The 12,950-nt window shown below is 53.1% G+C and overlaps 6 protein-coding genes across 6 annotated transcripts; 2 read left to right on the forward strand and 4 right to left on the reverse strand.

Moving 5' to 3' along the window:
- Positions 1–3: 3 nt before the first annotated feature.
- On the reverse strand, positions 4–2,485 carry T310_9505 (uncharacterized protein; the record flags this gene model as incomplete). The annotated part of the gene is made up of 2 exons (XM_013468049.1): positions 4–2,150; positions 2,212–2,485. The coding sequence occupies 2 exons, from the start codon at positions 2,483–2,485 to the stop codon at positions 4–6; spliced, it is 2,421 nt and encodes an 806-aa protein (XP_013323503.1).
- A 1,048-nt stretch (positions 2,486–3,533) lies between these two features.
- T310_9506 (hydrolase) lies at positions 3,534–4,721 on the forward strand (the record flags this gene model as incomplete). Its single annotated transcript, XM_013468050.1, has 1 exon — positions 3,534–4,721. The coding sequence occupies one exon, from the start codon at positions 3,534–3,536 to the stop codon at positions 4,719–4,721; it is 1,188 nt and encodes a 395-aa protein (XP_013323504.1).
- A 547-nt stretch (positions 4,722–5,268) lies between these two features.
- T310_9507 (Adenosylhomocysteinase) lies at positions 5,269–6,907 on the reverse strand (the record flags this gene model as incomplete). The annotated part of the gene is made up of 6 exons (XM_013468051.1): positions 5,269–5,281; positions 5,337–5,772; positions 5,832–6,433; positions 6,497–6,623; positions 6,681–6,813; positions 6,869–6,907. 6 exons carry the CDS (start codon positions 6,905–6,907, stop codon positions 5,269–5,271), a joined length of 1,350 nt encoding a protein of 449 aa, XP_013323505.1.
- Positions 6,908–7,453: 546 nt separating this feature from the next.
- On the forward strand, positions 7,454–8,695 carry T310_9508 (GNAT family acetyltransferase; the record flags this gene model as incomplete). The annotated part of the gene is made up of 2 exons (XM_013468052.1): positions 7,454–7,462; positions 7,919–8,695. 2 exons carry the CDS (start codon positions 7,454–7,456, stop codon positions 8,693–8,695), a joined length of 786 nt encoding a protein of 261 aa, XP_013323506.1.
- Positions 8,696–8,878: 183 nt separating this feature from the next.
- On the reverse strand, positions 8,879–9,697 carry T310_9509 (uncharacterized protein; the record flags this gene model as incomplete). Its single annotated transcript, XM_013468053.1, has 2 exons — positions 8,879–9,054; positions 9,112–9,697. The coding sequence occupies 2 exons, from the start codon at positions 9,695–9,697 to the stop codon at positions 8,879–8,881; spliced, it is 762 nt and encodes a 253-aa protein (XP_013323507.1).
- Positions 9,698–10,966: 1,269 nt separating this feature from the next.
- Positions 10,967–12,538, reverse strand: T310_9510 (Pre-mRNA splicing factor (Prp31); the record flags this gene model as incomplete). The annotated part of the gene is made up of 1 exon (XM_013468054.1): positions 10,967–12,538. One exon carries the CDS (start codon positions 12,536–12,538, stop codon positions 10,967–10,969), a length of 1,572 nt encoding a protein of 523 aa, XP_013323508.1.
- Between the last annotated feature and the right edge of the window lie 412 nt (positions 12,539–12,950).

The following is a 12,950-nucleotide window of genomic DNA, read 5'->3' on the forward strand; positions in this document are numbered from 1 at the left end:
TGACTATGAAGCCCACGGATTCTTTTCATATTCCTTCTGAAGACGCGCCGAAAGCATCAGCTCCAGCATAGACAGCTCTTTAAGATCGATGAGCTCATCCACCGCAAACCAGTACAGAGTCTCCCGTTTCGACTCTCTCGTCTTGTCAGCCTGGGACATCACTTTGCCTTTTTGACGGCAGAACGCTCGCAGCTCCTTGCATCCAACACCCCCATTTCCCTTAACGAAGTCCTGCATGACATTGGCTGCCCTCATCACCATCTTACTCATCACCCTGGCGGATCCCTTTGCGAAACCAAGACTTCGCGCCGACCTGGCCGATCCGTGCGCGACCTCAAGGATGTAACTGACGATGAGACTGAGATCCTTCTCATCCTTGAGGTACGCGGATCCGAAATATTGAACCAGTTTGCCGTCTAGCTCCTTCTGCAACCCCTGAAGAAGGTCCAGGCAGCGTTCTTTCAACCCAAAGTAGTTGAAGAGCAATTTTGGCTCTTCGTCCGCAAGCCGCTCGCGGAGAGCAGTCAGCAGCTGCAGAGTGCTGAGACTGTTTGCAACAGTCCATTTTCGACGTATGACCCCGCAATCTTTTGCAAATCCATCGTTCTTGCATTTGCCGCGGTTCTCTACAAGATCATCCAGAATCTGCCCGACATTGCGTGCAGACAGATCGATCGATCCACTCCCGCAATATCGTTCCTGAAACACTGCTGCCACAACGGACGTGGTTTTGAGCAATCGCGGCGTGACCTTCTTGAGGGGCCTGTCCATCATCTTTCTCTGTCCCTTCGGGGCAAAGCTTGACGGCGCGAACCCCATTGCCAGCCACAGCTTTTTGTAGGTATCATTGACATCCTTGGGCTTGCCTCCGATGAATATGTGCTTTTCGTCGTGAAATTCGATGACCTTTTCCATGTCTTCCCAGTACAGGGGTTCGAAGCCTGTTTGTTGAATCAGATTGTATAAGTACGCCAGGGAAACGACCGACCCCCACGAATTGACGTGTGGTATGCCCATCTGTTGCATGTTCAAGTTAAAGCTAAACATCAGAAGCCCACAGAGAATTGGATGCGTCTTAAGGAAGGAGAATTCTTCGTCCCGGGGTGCTTCCTTTGGAGCGATGGCGAACATGTCATCGGTGACGGCGCCGTAGACGGTATCGGTAAACCGGCGCATATCCTTGTCACACGTCGGCCAGGTCAGACGGATCATGGACAGCGAGCGTTGAGAAACCCCATCGAGCGTCTTCTTGGTCCGCAGGCCCGTGAGTCGAAGCTCCTGGAATGGCTGGGAGATATTGGGGCCCAGGATTCGATGTGTATCCAGGATGACCGGCGCTGCGAAGGCCAGCCACACAGGAACATGCTTCGTCTTGACCATGTCCCTGATACCACCGGTGAACTCGTCTTCTACCAGGAGCTTGACCTGGAAGCGTTCTAGAAATACAAAGTCTGGAAGGAAGCCATATAGAACCTGCCTATCCTGGTGATATCGTTCTCGCAAAGACATAGTGGCTCTGTCTCCACCTGAATAGATCGTACTCTTGTAGAAGTCCTTTCTGAACCACGGTATCGAGCCAGGTACGATAACGCCGACGAATGATTCGAGGATCAGCGTGGTGTGCAAGAGACACCACTCCGCAATGTCCGCCACGGCGATGTTGAATGGGTCATCGGGATGGTGTTTCTTGCCAGGATCCTCACCACGCATGATGCAACCGGTGGCATACATCAGTTGTGGGAGGACCATACTTCCACGTAGAGAGGGGTGGGCATCCATAAAGTCGTCGCAGGTGGTCCGTACCAGATCGAATGCGGTGTTGGTCGTGACGGCTGCGGTCATGAGATCGATCTGTGCCTCTCGATACTCGGTCCAAGTGGCCTGGAGGAAGTCTCGAATGCGTCTCATGTCTTCCAACAAGCAGAAGGACTCGAAAATTTCAGCTCCGCCGTCTTCGAACTGGTCATCGATTTCACAGCGTGGAGGGGGCTGTGTCTTTTGAGCCTTTTGTCCACGCTGAGTAGCATCCTCATCGGCGGTGCGAGACTCTTCTACCTCCAGCGCTGAGAACCGGTTCTCTAGGTCGGTCAATGGGTTTTGTGACAGTGGAGAAGAACGTTTTTTGACATGGGGATGAGGACCTTGATGCACTGGAGTCGTCAGCAAGAATTGATTGGTCGTTGGGTAACTTCCTCTGGAGAGAAGCTCTACCTGCGACACCCAACAATGCCAACACCTCTTCAAGGACATTGATAAAATGACTGTGAGCCACATTGGCCTGAACCTCGCCGCTGCACGCGTCGGTTCGGTTCTGAAACCAGACCGCACATTGCTTTCTCTTACTGATCGCTCGACGAGCGACGTCAGCAATGTGGGATGGAACGGTGATGGCAGCTTTTGCAACAGCCCTCGCGAGGGTTGTAAGCTCCGCCAGGGGAATCCGGTAAAGGCTGTTCACGCACGTCCCATCAGCAGCAGCTTGCATGCAGAAAGATGAGTACTCGCTCTTCAGTTGTTTGGCGGCCAAGTTCCAGCTGATGACCAGCCTTGGCCGCGGTTTCCACGAGCCATGCGGTGAAGAGGTCCGTGTCCGCTTTGTAGCGTTTGTAGCTGCCAACGAGAAATTTTGGAAGCATGGTAGACTGACGGCTAGACAGGAGATGTGTATGTGGATCAGCAATGAAAGAGGAATTCAAATTGCAATAGTTGGAGCTTCCATGTAGTCTTATTCGGAGAACTCGAAGGGATACGGAGAGGGAAGAGTTGAGAGGACGTCCACTGGAGAGGTAATTGCCTAACTAGGAAAGAGCGCGTAGGCGCGTGGTCACGGGGTGAGGCCGTGAACTCTTTAAGTCTCGATTCCTCTCATCATCATCAACATCATCATCATAACCATAATCATCATAATAATCCTTCACAAGGAGTTCCAGTAAAGCCAGCAGTCAGTCAACGGACTATCCCACCACGTAACATCCACACAGGCCATCAATTCTCTCTATACCAGGATCTTGTAGCGTATCAAATCCACCAGTCAGTCTAGTTACACAAGAAAACCGGACACAAATCAGCACAACGTTCATAGCGAATATAATCCCGAAATTTATGCATAACATCTATGCTACTTAGGTATGAACATGTCCATGTAGGTAGGTATATTTCATGGAGTGACATCCAATCCCCACAACAGACCCATGCATATGATTGGTCGAACCCAGAATTACCCAAATAGGAATGGCACTGACGTGCTTTGATTGGTTCGTCTGGACTACATCTCTATAAAAGATACCTGGCTTGGACATGGAGGCATGATGAAGCAATTCAATCGGCATAATTATGGTTCTGCCAGAGAGCGAGAGCTTACGCGGCACTTAGTTTAGTAAGTAGGATCCTGGTACCAATGGATGGATATATAATAAAAAGCAAGGGGAATGACTTTTGCTGAGAAGAAGACTTCGGTTGTCTTCAAGAAGCAATAAAATATCCTAAATATCAATTCTTCTTCCTCTCTCATCCACGTATTGTACTGTACAAAAATGCCCCCCAACACCCAAAGATTCGCCATCATAAACGTTCACATCTTCGACGGACACGCCATCAGCCAGCAACCCGTGACCGTCCTCATCAAGGGGGACAATATCGAGGCAATCAATGATGATTCGACAACAGCGCCGTCAGGAGGACAAGCACAAGGACAAGAAAACGGACTGGTCGAGAATAATGCGATTATCGACGGAGAAGGCGGCATCCTCCTCCCCGGCCTGATCGACTGCCACGTCCACGTCAAGAAGCCCGAGAGCGCGCGCAGACTCACCGAATGGGGCGTCACCACCGCGTTGGACATGGCGTCCTGGCCGCGGGACCTCTGGCGCTCGATCCGCCAGTACGCGGCGAAGCGCAATCTCGCCGATCTCAGAACCGCAGGCGTCCCTGCGACCGCGCCGGGCAGTCGTCACAGCCAGATGCTGCCGGGCCTGCCGGACGACGCGCTGCTGACTGGCCCAGAGCAGGCTGCAACGTTTGTCGCGAACCGGGTCAACCACGACGGGGCGGACTATATCAAGCTGATTGCGGACTTCCCCATAGGACCCAGTCAGGAGACGCTGAACGCGCTCGTCGTCGAGGCCCACAGGCACCAGAAGCTGGCCGTAGTGCACGCGGCCGTCTACCCAGCCGCGGTCATGGCGGTGGACGCAAAGCCGGATGTGCTCACGCACGTGCCGATGGACCGTGCACTGGACGAAACAGTGACGAGCCGGATGAAGAGCCAGAACATGGTCGCAGTGCCCACGCTGTCGATCGAGGAGTCCTTGTCCAAGATCCTCACCAGACCGGGCGTGAAGCTGGATTATGCGCATTCGCGTGCGTCCGTAGCCGCGCTGCTCGCGGCCGGAGTGCCCGTCTTCGCCGGAACGGATGCCAACGACGGGGAAATCGCCAATGTCCGGCATGGGGAGAGCCTGCATCACGAGTTGGAGCTCCTTGTTGAGGCTGGCATGACGCCTCTGGATGCCCTGCGCGCGGCTACTGTCGAACCGGCCAGGTATTTTGGGCTGCAGGACCGCGGCGTCATCGAGCCGGGCCGTTTGGCAGACCTGATCCTCATTGCAGACAACCCGCTCGAGGACATCAAGGCTACCCGGTCGATCAAGCGGGTGTGGTGTCGGGGGACTGAGATCAAGCGAACGCACATCAGCCCTAAAGAGATTAGTAGATCTGGCTAGAAGGCAATATTCCTTTCGATGTACTGTTTCTCTTCTCGCAGGCTTTCTCTCAGACGGAGGGCAATAATCTGATCTTGTGAACCGACTCAGCTACTGCTACAAACTCAGAAATACGCTAGAAACACAGATAGGACATCTTGCTGAAATGGTATCTTTATTGATCTCCGAGTGAAACTCATCATGCCTGTGTTGAATGGCATCCAGGCGAACTAGTCGCTTGCATCTCGAGCCTGTGTACCTGTCCAGGCCGAGGAAGTAGAGTATAAACGTACATGGCATCATCTCGCCCATTGCGGTGTTGAAAGCAGAAGAAATGTTTTCGTTTTACCCATACCCCAGAGGAACCAGAAACCCCAATGCAAAACAAAAACCCCAGACATGCCACTTTTGGATACTTTTGCCGTTGAAGGACAAATGCTCGCGAGTTCTATGTTGATAAAGAACCCTTTATGTTCATAACATCGTAGCCTCATGTTGAAAAAAAAAAGTCTATATGTCACCATGCGCCTATTATTAGTAGGATAGAGGGAGGGTATCAGATCCATGTTTAGTAGCGGTAGCTAGAAAGATCTGTTAGCTTTGCACACCAATACAGGGGGGAGGGGGGAAACATACATGTCGCTCTTGAAAGGACCATGCTGGCTCACGCCAAGGTACTCGGCCTGCACCGGAGTGAGGGTGGACAGCTTGGCGTTGACGTGCTCCAGGTGAAGTCTGGCAACCTGCTCGTCCAGGATCTTGGGCAGAACATAGACACCAACTGGTCTCCGGCCAGTGGTACCAAACTCGACGTGCTTGGCACCGAATTCGGGATCATCGGCCTTGAAGAGGGAGATCTGGGCCAGGACCTGGTTGGAGAAGGAGCAGGACATGACGAAGGAGGAGTGGCCGGTGGCACAGCCCAGGTTGACCAGACGACCCTCGGCCAGCAGGATGATGTGACGACCATTGGGCATCAGGTAGCGGTCGACCTGGGGCTTGATGTTCTGGACGGACTTGGCATTGGCCTTGAGCCAGGCCACGTCAATCTCGACATCGAAGTGACCAATGTCTACAACCAGTTAGCGAGAGCAGAAAGAAAGAGAAGAAGTCCAGTTAGTGGGCACATACTGCAGACAATGGCGTCATTCCTCATGACTTCGAAGTGGCGGCCAACGATGATGTCACGGCAACCAGTGGTGGTGACGAAGATCTGGCCCAAAGGGGCAGCCTCCTCCATGGTGGTAACCTGGTAGCCGGAGACAGCCGCCTGGAGGGCGTTGATGGGGTCGATCTCGGTGACAATGACACGGGCACCCATGCTGCGCAGGGCCTGGGCACAACCCTTGCCGACGTCACCGTAGCCAGCGACAACGGCGACCTTACCGGCAATCATGACATCGGTCGCACGCTTGATGCCGTCGATCAGCGATTCCCGGCAGCCGTACAAGTTGTCGAACTTGGACTTGGTGACGGAGTCGTTGACGTTGATGGCCGGAACCAGCAGCTCGCCGTTCCGGTGCATGCGGTAGAGGTGGTGGACACCGGTGGTGGTCTCCTCGGAGATACCGTAGCAGTCCTTCAGCATCTCGGGGTACTTCTTGTGGACCAGGGCAGTCAGGTCACCGCCGTCGTCCAGGATCAGGTTGAGCTTCTTTCCATCCTTGAAGGCGTGCAGCTGCTGCTCCAAGCACCAGTTGTACTCCTCCTCAGTCTCTCCCTTCCAGGCGAAACTGGTCACACGGCATTGTCAGCTACGTGGTCCGGAGAGACACGCAATCTCAACAGGAACTTACACAGGGATACCGGCAGCAGCAATGGCGGCGGCGGCGTGGTCCTGGGTGGAGAAGATGTTGCAGCTCGTCCAGGTGACCTCAGCACCGAGAGCGACCAGAGTCTCGATCAGGACAGCGGTCTGGATGGCTACAGGACATGTGAGTAAAGCAATCGCCTGAGCAGACAGAATTGTCGAAAACTTACTCATGTGCAGACAACCGGCAATACGGGCACCCTTCAGGGGCTGGTCGGGAGCGTACTTCTTGCGGATGGCCATCAAACCGGGCATCTCGACCTCGGCGAGCTCAATCTCGCGGCGCCCGAAGGCAGCCAGGGACTGCAAGCAAGTCAGCGATTTTCTGGGAGATCAGGGAGGGGCAATGGCCACCTACGATGTCTGCGACCTTGAACTTGTGGGCGGGGGCGCTCATGGTGACGGCTTAGAGGGGACTGAGGGGTGAAGTCTGCGTGAGAGAGTTAGTTCGCCTTCAGATAACCGGCAGGCCTGTTAAAGGCGGATCGACTGACAGGAATAAAATGGGCGAGGGGGGTATGGGGTGGTGAGAGGGAGAAGAGAAAAGATGGACGGGGGAAGAGGGGAAACTGTTTTGGCGGTCGGCGGAGAAGGAGAAGGAGAAGGAGGGGCTGCCGAAGAATCTGCTTCACCGCCGGCCACTAAGCGCTGCCGGACATCTCCTCCGCCGGGCTCCGTGCTCAGGCCATTGGCGTGCAACGTGGTCGCTTGAAGACCCCACAAGCATCAACATTTTCTCTGCATCTTTGAATGCTACATCGTGGATATCGATGCCATCTACAGATGATCTCGGCATTTCTGTTCGGACTGTGTGCTGATTACTCCGTATGGAATTAGATAGCGTTCCCCGCCTCGCACCAAAAGCATAAAAGCACCTGAGCAGCCACCTTTGTCTGTCTGGTTTTTTCTCACCTGAAAAAAATCGAGATAACTTCTATTCTCAATGGAAGAAGTAATATGCAAGGGAATATATCAAGCTGACTGCCGTCCGTACGGAGTGATACTCGTTCTTTTTTTGTTTGTCAGGGCATATCGCGAAATTGTGGGGCAGACCTGCTTACGTAGGATAGCAACCAGCTTAGGTACAGCGTACTCTGTACTAGCTAGGTACTAACAGCAGTAGCTTCTTTAATATTATACTTGCGATGATGTGAACCGATAATCGCAGATCAATTTAATCTGGTGGTTTTTTTTTTCAATTCAAACAAGGCTTCAGGTGTCCTCATCTGACACCTCTTGTCAGCCCCACGTGGATACCCTCTAGGCCAGGCATGCAGAGTATCTATGCATAAGGTCCTGCAATGCATTCTGTTTGGGTGAAATCAATTGCAGTCTGAACTGATACCTCAGATTAGGTAAGATCACTCACTGCCTGATATTAGTGCTTACCTATCTAAGTAGATCATAGCAACCGCTAAGATGTCAGCCTCGCCGTATTACTTTTATCACGTGTCGAGGCACAATATGCCATTCTCACCTCTGTCAGATCGATCAATCCCGATCAGAATCAAAGAGATCATACCAGACCTGCCTACCTACCAAGGTAGGTAATTACAACAAGCTGTCCTGCAACAGACTCCACCATGGACCCCTTCCCTCCAAGCGTCTCCTCTACCGCGCCTACAACGCCCCCAAGGACGACGACTTCTTCCTCGCCTGCCATGGCGATCCCGCCATCGTTCTGCATGCCGCCAAGAACCTCCCCAAGCCAGTCTCTCGGCAGACAATCGAGGAGTACCGCGCGACGGCGCAGGGTGTGCTGCTGTTCGTGGTAATCTGCAAGATTCCGGACGAAAACAAGGCTCCCGTCGAGCCGGAACCGATCGGTCTCCTATCCCTCAGACAAGCCGCTGCGGACCAGGCCCATCATCGCAGTGCGATGCTGGGCATCGAGATCAAGCGCGAGCACCACAGCCAGGGCTACGGCACCGAAGCCTCCGTCTGGGCCGTCGAGTGGGCCTTCAAGACGGCCAATCTGCATCGCGTCGAGCTGCATGTGCTCGAGTGGAATGCGCGCGCGCAGAGGGTCTACGAGAAGATCGGATTCCTGGTCGAGGGCCGGCTGAGGGAGGCCCTCTGGCTGAATGGTCGGTGGTGGGATGAGATCGTTATGGGGATGTTGGACGGCGAATGGGAGGAGTTGCGGGAGCGTCATATCGACGAAGCTCTATTACTGTCTGTATGAAGTATATTTGGCTATGTCTGTAAGAACGCTTTAAACAGACCAGACAGCTAGACGCTAGACCAATAAATGCAGTGCAAATGCAACAACAGCATGGTATCTTGAACGAACAAGGTCTAAATTTCGATCTCATGTCATAACCAAAAAAAAAAGCAAAATCATACGCTGCCACAAGTGACTGAGAAGCTATGCATCCTCCTCAGTCCACTCACTAATCTCCCACGACGAGGCATCATCATCAATGACCAGCTTCAGCGTCGAAAACACAATCTTCTCATACATTTCGCGGGCGGCGGCCCGGGCTTGCTGGTGCCAGGGGCCTGTGCCTCCGGCGTGCGCATCCTCTCTGCTGCGCCAGATGCCTGTCATGAAGTTAGTTTGCTATTCATTCATCAGAAAAAGCTGCTGTATGTACTTACAGGTCGCCAAATTCCGATGCTTCTCATCCTTGGTCCCAAACCAGTACTTCAACAGACCACCGCTGGCAGTGGCCTCCTGATGCGAACGCACGTCGAGATCATGCAAGCGCTGCTGGTCAACGTCGGGGAACAGCTGCGATCGAAAGGTGACGACATAGAACTTCTGCCTCTTCCACCGGTAACCCTCGGCCTGGGAGAGATCGCGCAGAAAGTCGACGACAGCCTGCCAGTTGAAGGACTCCGTATAGGGCGCGGTGGCGTAGTCGTCGCGCACGGGCTTGAAGATGGTCAGCGCCTTGGCCAGCAGCTGGTTGGGCGTGTCCAGACGCTTGAGGTCGAGCAGATGGGGTTCTTCATTGTAAGGGGAGACGATGAGCCGGTCGTCGGACGGGGCGACGTGCTCGTGGCGTCGGTTGCCGAATTGCAACTGCAGGGACGCAGCGGCGTGGAACTTGAGGAGGTTAAAGTCCTTGGTGACGAGGCTGTGGTGGAAGAGAGAAGTCGGTCCCGTGAGAGTGACTTTGGGCGTATTCGACGCCGGGTTTGTTGTTTCTGTCGTGACCACGCTCCCTACTGCGGGAGCCATTTCGTTCGTTGACTACGGGTGAATACAGCCAGCCCTAGGAAAGCAGAATGGAGGCTTTAAAATGTTGATCTTGGGAATTAATTTTGGAAGCGAGCAAATTCGCTCAATTGGCGAGAAACTTTTGTATATTCCGCACAGTACAAATGTGTCCAGAAGTGTGTTCAACAGACAATTGAAGTATGTATGCACGAAAGGACAGGAACTCGAAGCAAGAAAATAAAATCGAAAGCAAAGAAAGAAAAATCAGAACGAGTTAACTGAACGACATCAATGATTCATTAGAGACATAAATGCCATCACCTTCTTTCTATTAATTAGCCCACAAAACAGTGTACGCAAGCCAAATCAAATAATATATATACGCTGGCAAAGGCTGGCGAAGAAAAAAAAATTGCGTGCGCGCGCACAAACGTAGTACCACGAGCACGCAATATCCTGCAATCCGTAAGCAATCAACGTCTTTTTTTTTCTCGTTGGCTTTTGGGTTTTTTCGCTTTCCTTGGTTTGGGTCGGAAAAATGTCAGGTACGTAACCATGGTTAAAAACAGCCCACCGGGAAGCGTAAAATAAGAAAATCCCGCCGTTAGGTTGAACTCTCATTGTCATAATATTGCTCCTGTACAACGGCTAGGTGGCATTGTTCTTTCTTTCTTTCTTGCTTTCTGTCTTTTCCCTGAACTCTGACAAGCAGGGAAATCTTACAGTAGGTAGGAATAGCGGTGTCGTCTAGATGTCACTGTTGTCCAAGTGAGACAGTGACATCTTGGCGTATCCACCTTTCTTAGGAAGAGGATGGTTACAAGAGGGAAGAAAGTGTATATATGTGGGGGATCTTCCGGGTATTTATAGGGTTTCCCTACAAGGTGACTCTGCTTTGATCGTGGTGTCAAAATAACTATTAAAAATAAAACAAGCTGCTTCTTCGAATAAGAAATATTACTCTGATGTGCGATTATCTCGTCTAGGATGATGTTTCGTGACTCGGTTCGCCATCGGCTGATCACGCCATCGTCCATCTCGCCAATCATCTCGCAGCAGTCTACAGCCTCATACAACGCCCTCAGGCTCATCGATTATCTTATCAGTGGACAGAATAAATACTTCCATACCCTAACAAGGCCTCTCTAAAACACACATGTACTGTACATACAAACTAGAATAATGGTATCATGCAAGCAGTCATCCAGTTGTCGCAGCATCCCGAACGCCCGATAATGCACCGTAGAGAAGAACTTTTCGTGTATCAGAGACATAAAAAAAAGGAGGAAATCACTTTTTAACCGGAACTGGAGGCGGCGGCATCTTGCCCTCGCCTGTATCAACCTTCTTCCGGGCTGGGATTTCGGGCACTTTGAACCCTGCACTATCGACCTTCCCAGCACTGCTCTGATTGCCCACCTGCGTGAAAGTCCCGCTCTTGAACCATCGGTCCTCCTCGGCCTTGCGCTTGCGGTTGAGCTCCGCTTGAACTTTGGGATCAACCAACTCCAAGCCCTGCACGGGCGTGAATGCAAGCGAACTGGCCGTACCTGCCGGCCCTGCTCCCAGAGTTGGACCAACACCCGATGTACGGAGACCCTTGGCCTGAAGAACCGACGCACTGCCCGGTCCAACGCCCCGAAGCGACGTCGCCGTACCGCTGAGCGGGGTGATGCCGCCCCAGCCTTTGTTGGACTTGCTGAGTTTGGCCCGCGTGCGTTGATCGATCTGCGTGGCGCGAACACGGCCGTCGTTCTCCTGGCCGAGCATCCCAAGCCCGATGGTCTCTTCTCCGGTTCCATAGCCGGCTTCCTGCTCCTCTTTGCCAAAGGCCACTCTGTTCTGGGCTTTGCGGAGCTCTGTCATCGCCACGGCTTCCTTGGCCTTACGAGCACGTCGTCCTCCTCGCTTTCGGGATGGCTTGTCGTCCGGCGCAGGGAGCGCACGGGGACCTCTGTTCGGTGGTGGCTCCGTCAGTTTTTCAAGCCGTTGAAAGCACTGCCGCTTGAGCTCCTCCCCCATCGAACCGTCGGGACTGGATCGAGCGACATCAGCTCTGGCAGCAAGCACCATTTTGGCGGAGACGATGCGCATGGCCTGGCGCTTCAGATCGTTTGGAATGCTCTGGATGATGGGCGAGTGGTACAGAAATCCTTGCTGCCGGATTCCCACGTTGGTCGCAAACCCCAAGCCTTCCTGCTTCTTTGACCCTTGTGCCGCCAGGTTACATGCGGGAATCTTCGCAAGCTCCATGAGTCCACCGGCCTGGTTCAAAAACTGAGCAGCAGTCTGCGGCCCGATCAAGGCGGTCAGGTTCGGCGCGATTTCGGTCACACGAGACTGGACGCTTTCAATGCGCGCCGTTCGCTCCCGATCCAGCTTCAAGATTTTCTCGCAGGTGTCGCGAACAATCTTCAGCTCCGCCTCGGTCATTTCTCGGCCGCGCGTCGTCGTTCCTTCGACCGCGACAACCATCAACGATGGCCCATCCAGAATGGATTTGAGCGGCACCCCGACCATGTTGTCTGACGAGTTCGCCAGCTCTTTGATGTTGTTGAGCGGGCCATTTTGCAAGATAGCGACTGTTTTTGCGTAGTCGATAGGATTCGTAATCAGAGTCTCGAGCTCTGGAAATCGAATCGAGTAGTGGTCGCGCAGCACTTTGTGTAGTCGTGAGAGTTCATCGGCCGTGGACATGGCAACCTCGAAGTCATTCTTCACCCCAGTGTCTTCCCTGCTGGGCTCGTCCTTCTCCGCCACATTCTCGCCTTCCTGGAGGCCTTCGTTCTCCTGGAGGCCGTCCGCCTCCAGGTCCTCCATATCCTCCTCAAAATCTCTCAAGAGCTCGTCTGCGGCTGACATGGTGGCGGCTAGCTGTAGGATGCAGGAAGTTGGAGTAAAAGCAAGCAAGCAGTGACGCCACGAGAAGTACTGAATAAGTGACTGCGGTAGCGCAGATTTTGGATTACATAATCACGATGTCTGTGGTCATGTGATCACAGACTTTATGCCTGAGAAAGCAGGCAGCAGTTCTCTCGAAGTTCCCGGGTGGCGCGAAAGACCTCAACTGCAACTTTGCGAGAGCATGTTTCGCTCTCCAGCCTGTCCAAAGACCAACCCGTGGTCAGCTTGGACCATCAAGCTCCGGGGGATCCGCTGAAGAAATAAGGATCTGTTCTCCTTTGCCTTTCTCGATTTTATATTCCTTTTTCTTTCTACGTTCTTCGTCCGACCGAACGCGTTGCCAGCCCTCGTTCCTCCGATATTGACTCCG

Source organism: Rasamsonia emersonii, assembly GCF_000968595.1.
Source record: "Rasamsonia emersonii CBS 393.64 chromosome Unknown ctg1118621762148, whole genome shotgun sequence".
Lineage (NCBI taxonomy): Eukaryota > Fungi > Ascomycota > Eurotiomycetes > Eurotiales > Trichocomaceae > Rasamsonia > Rasamsonia emersonii.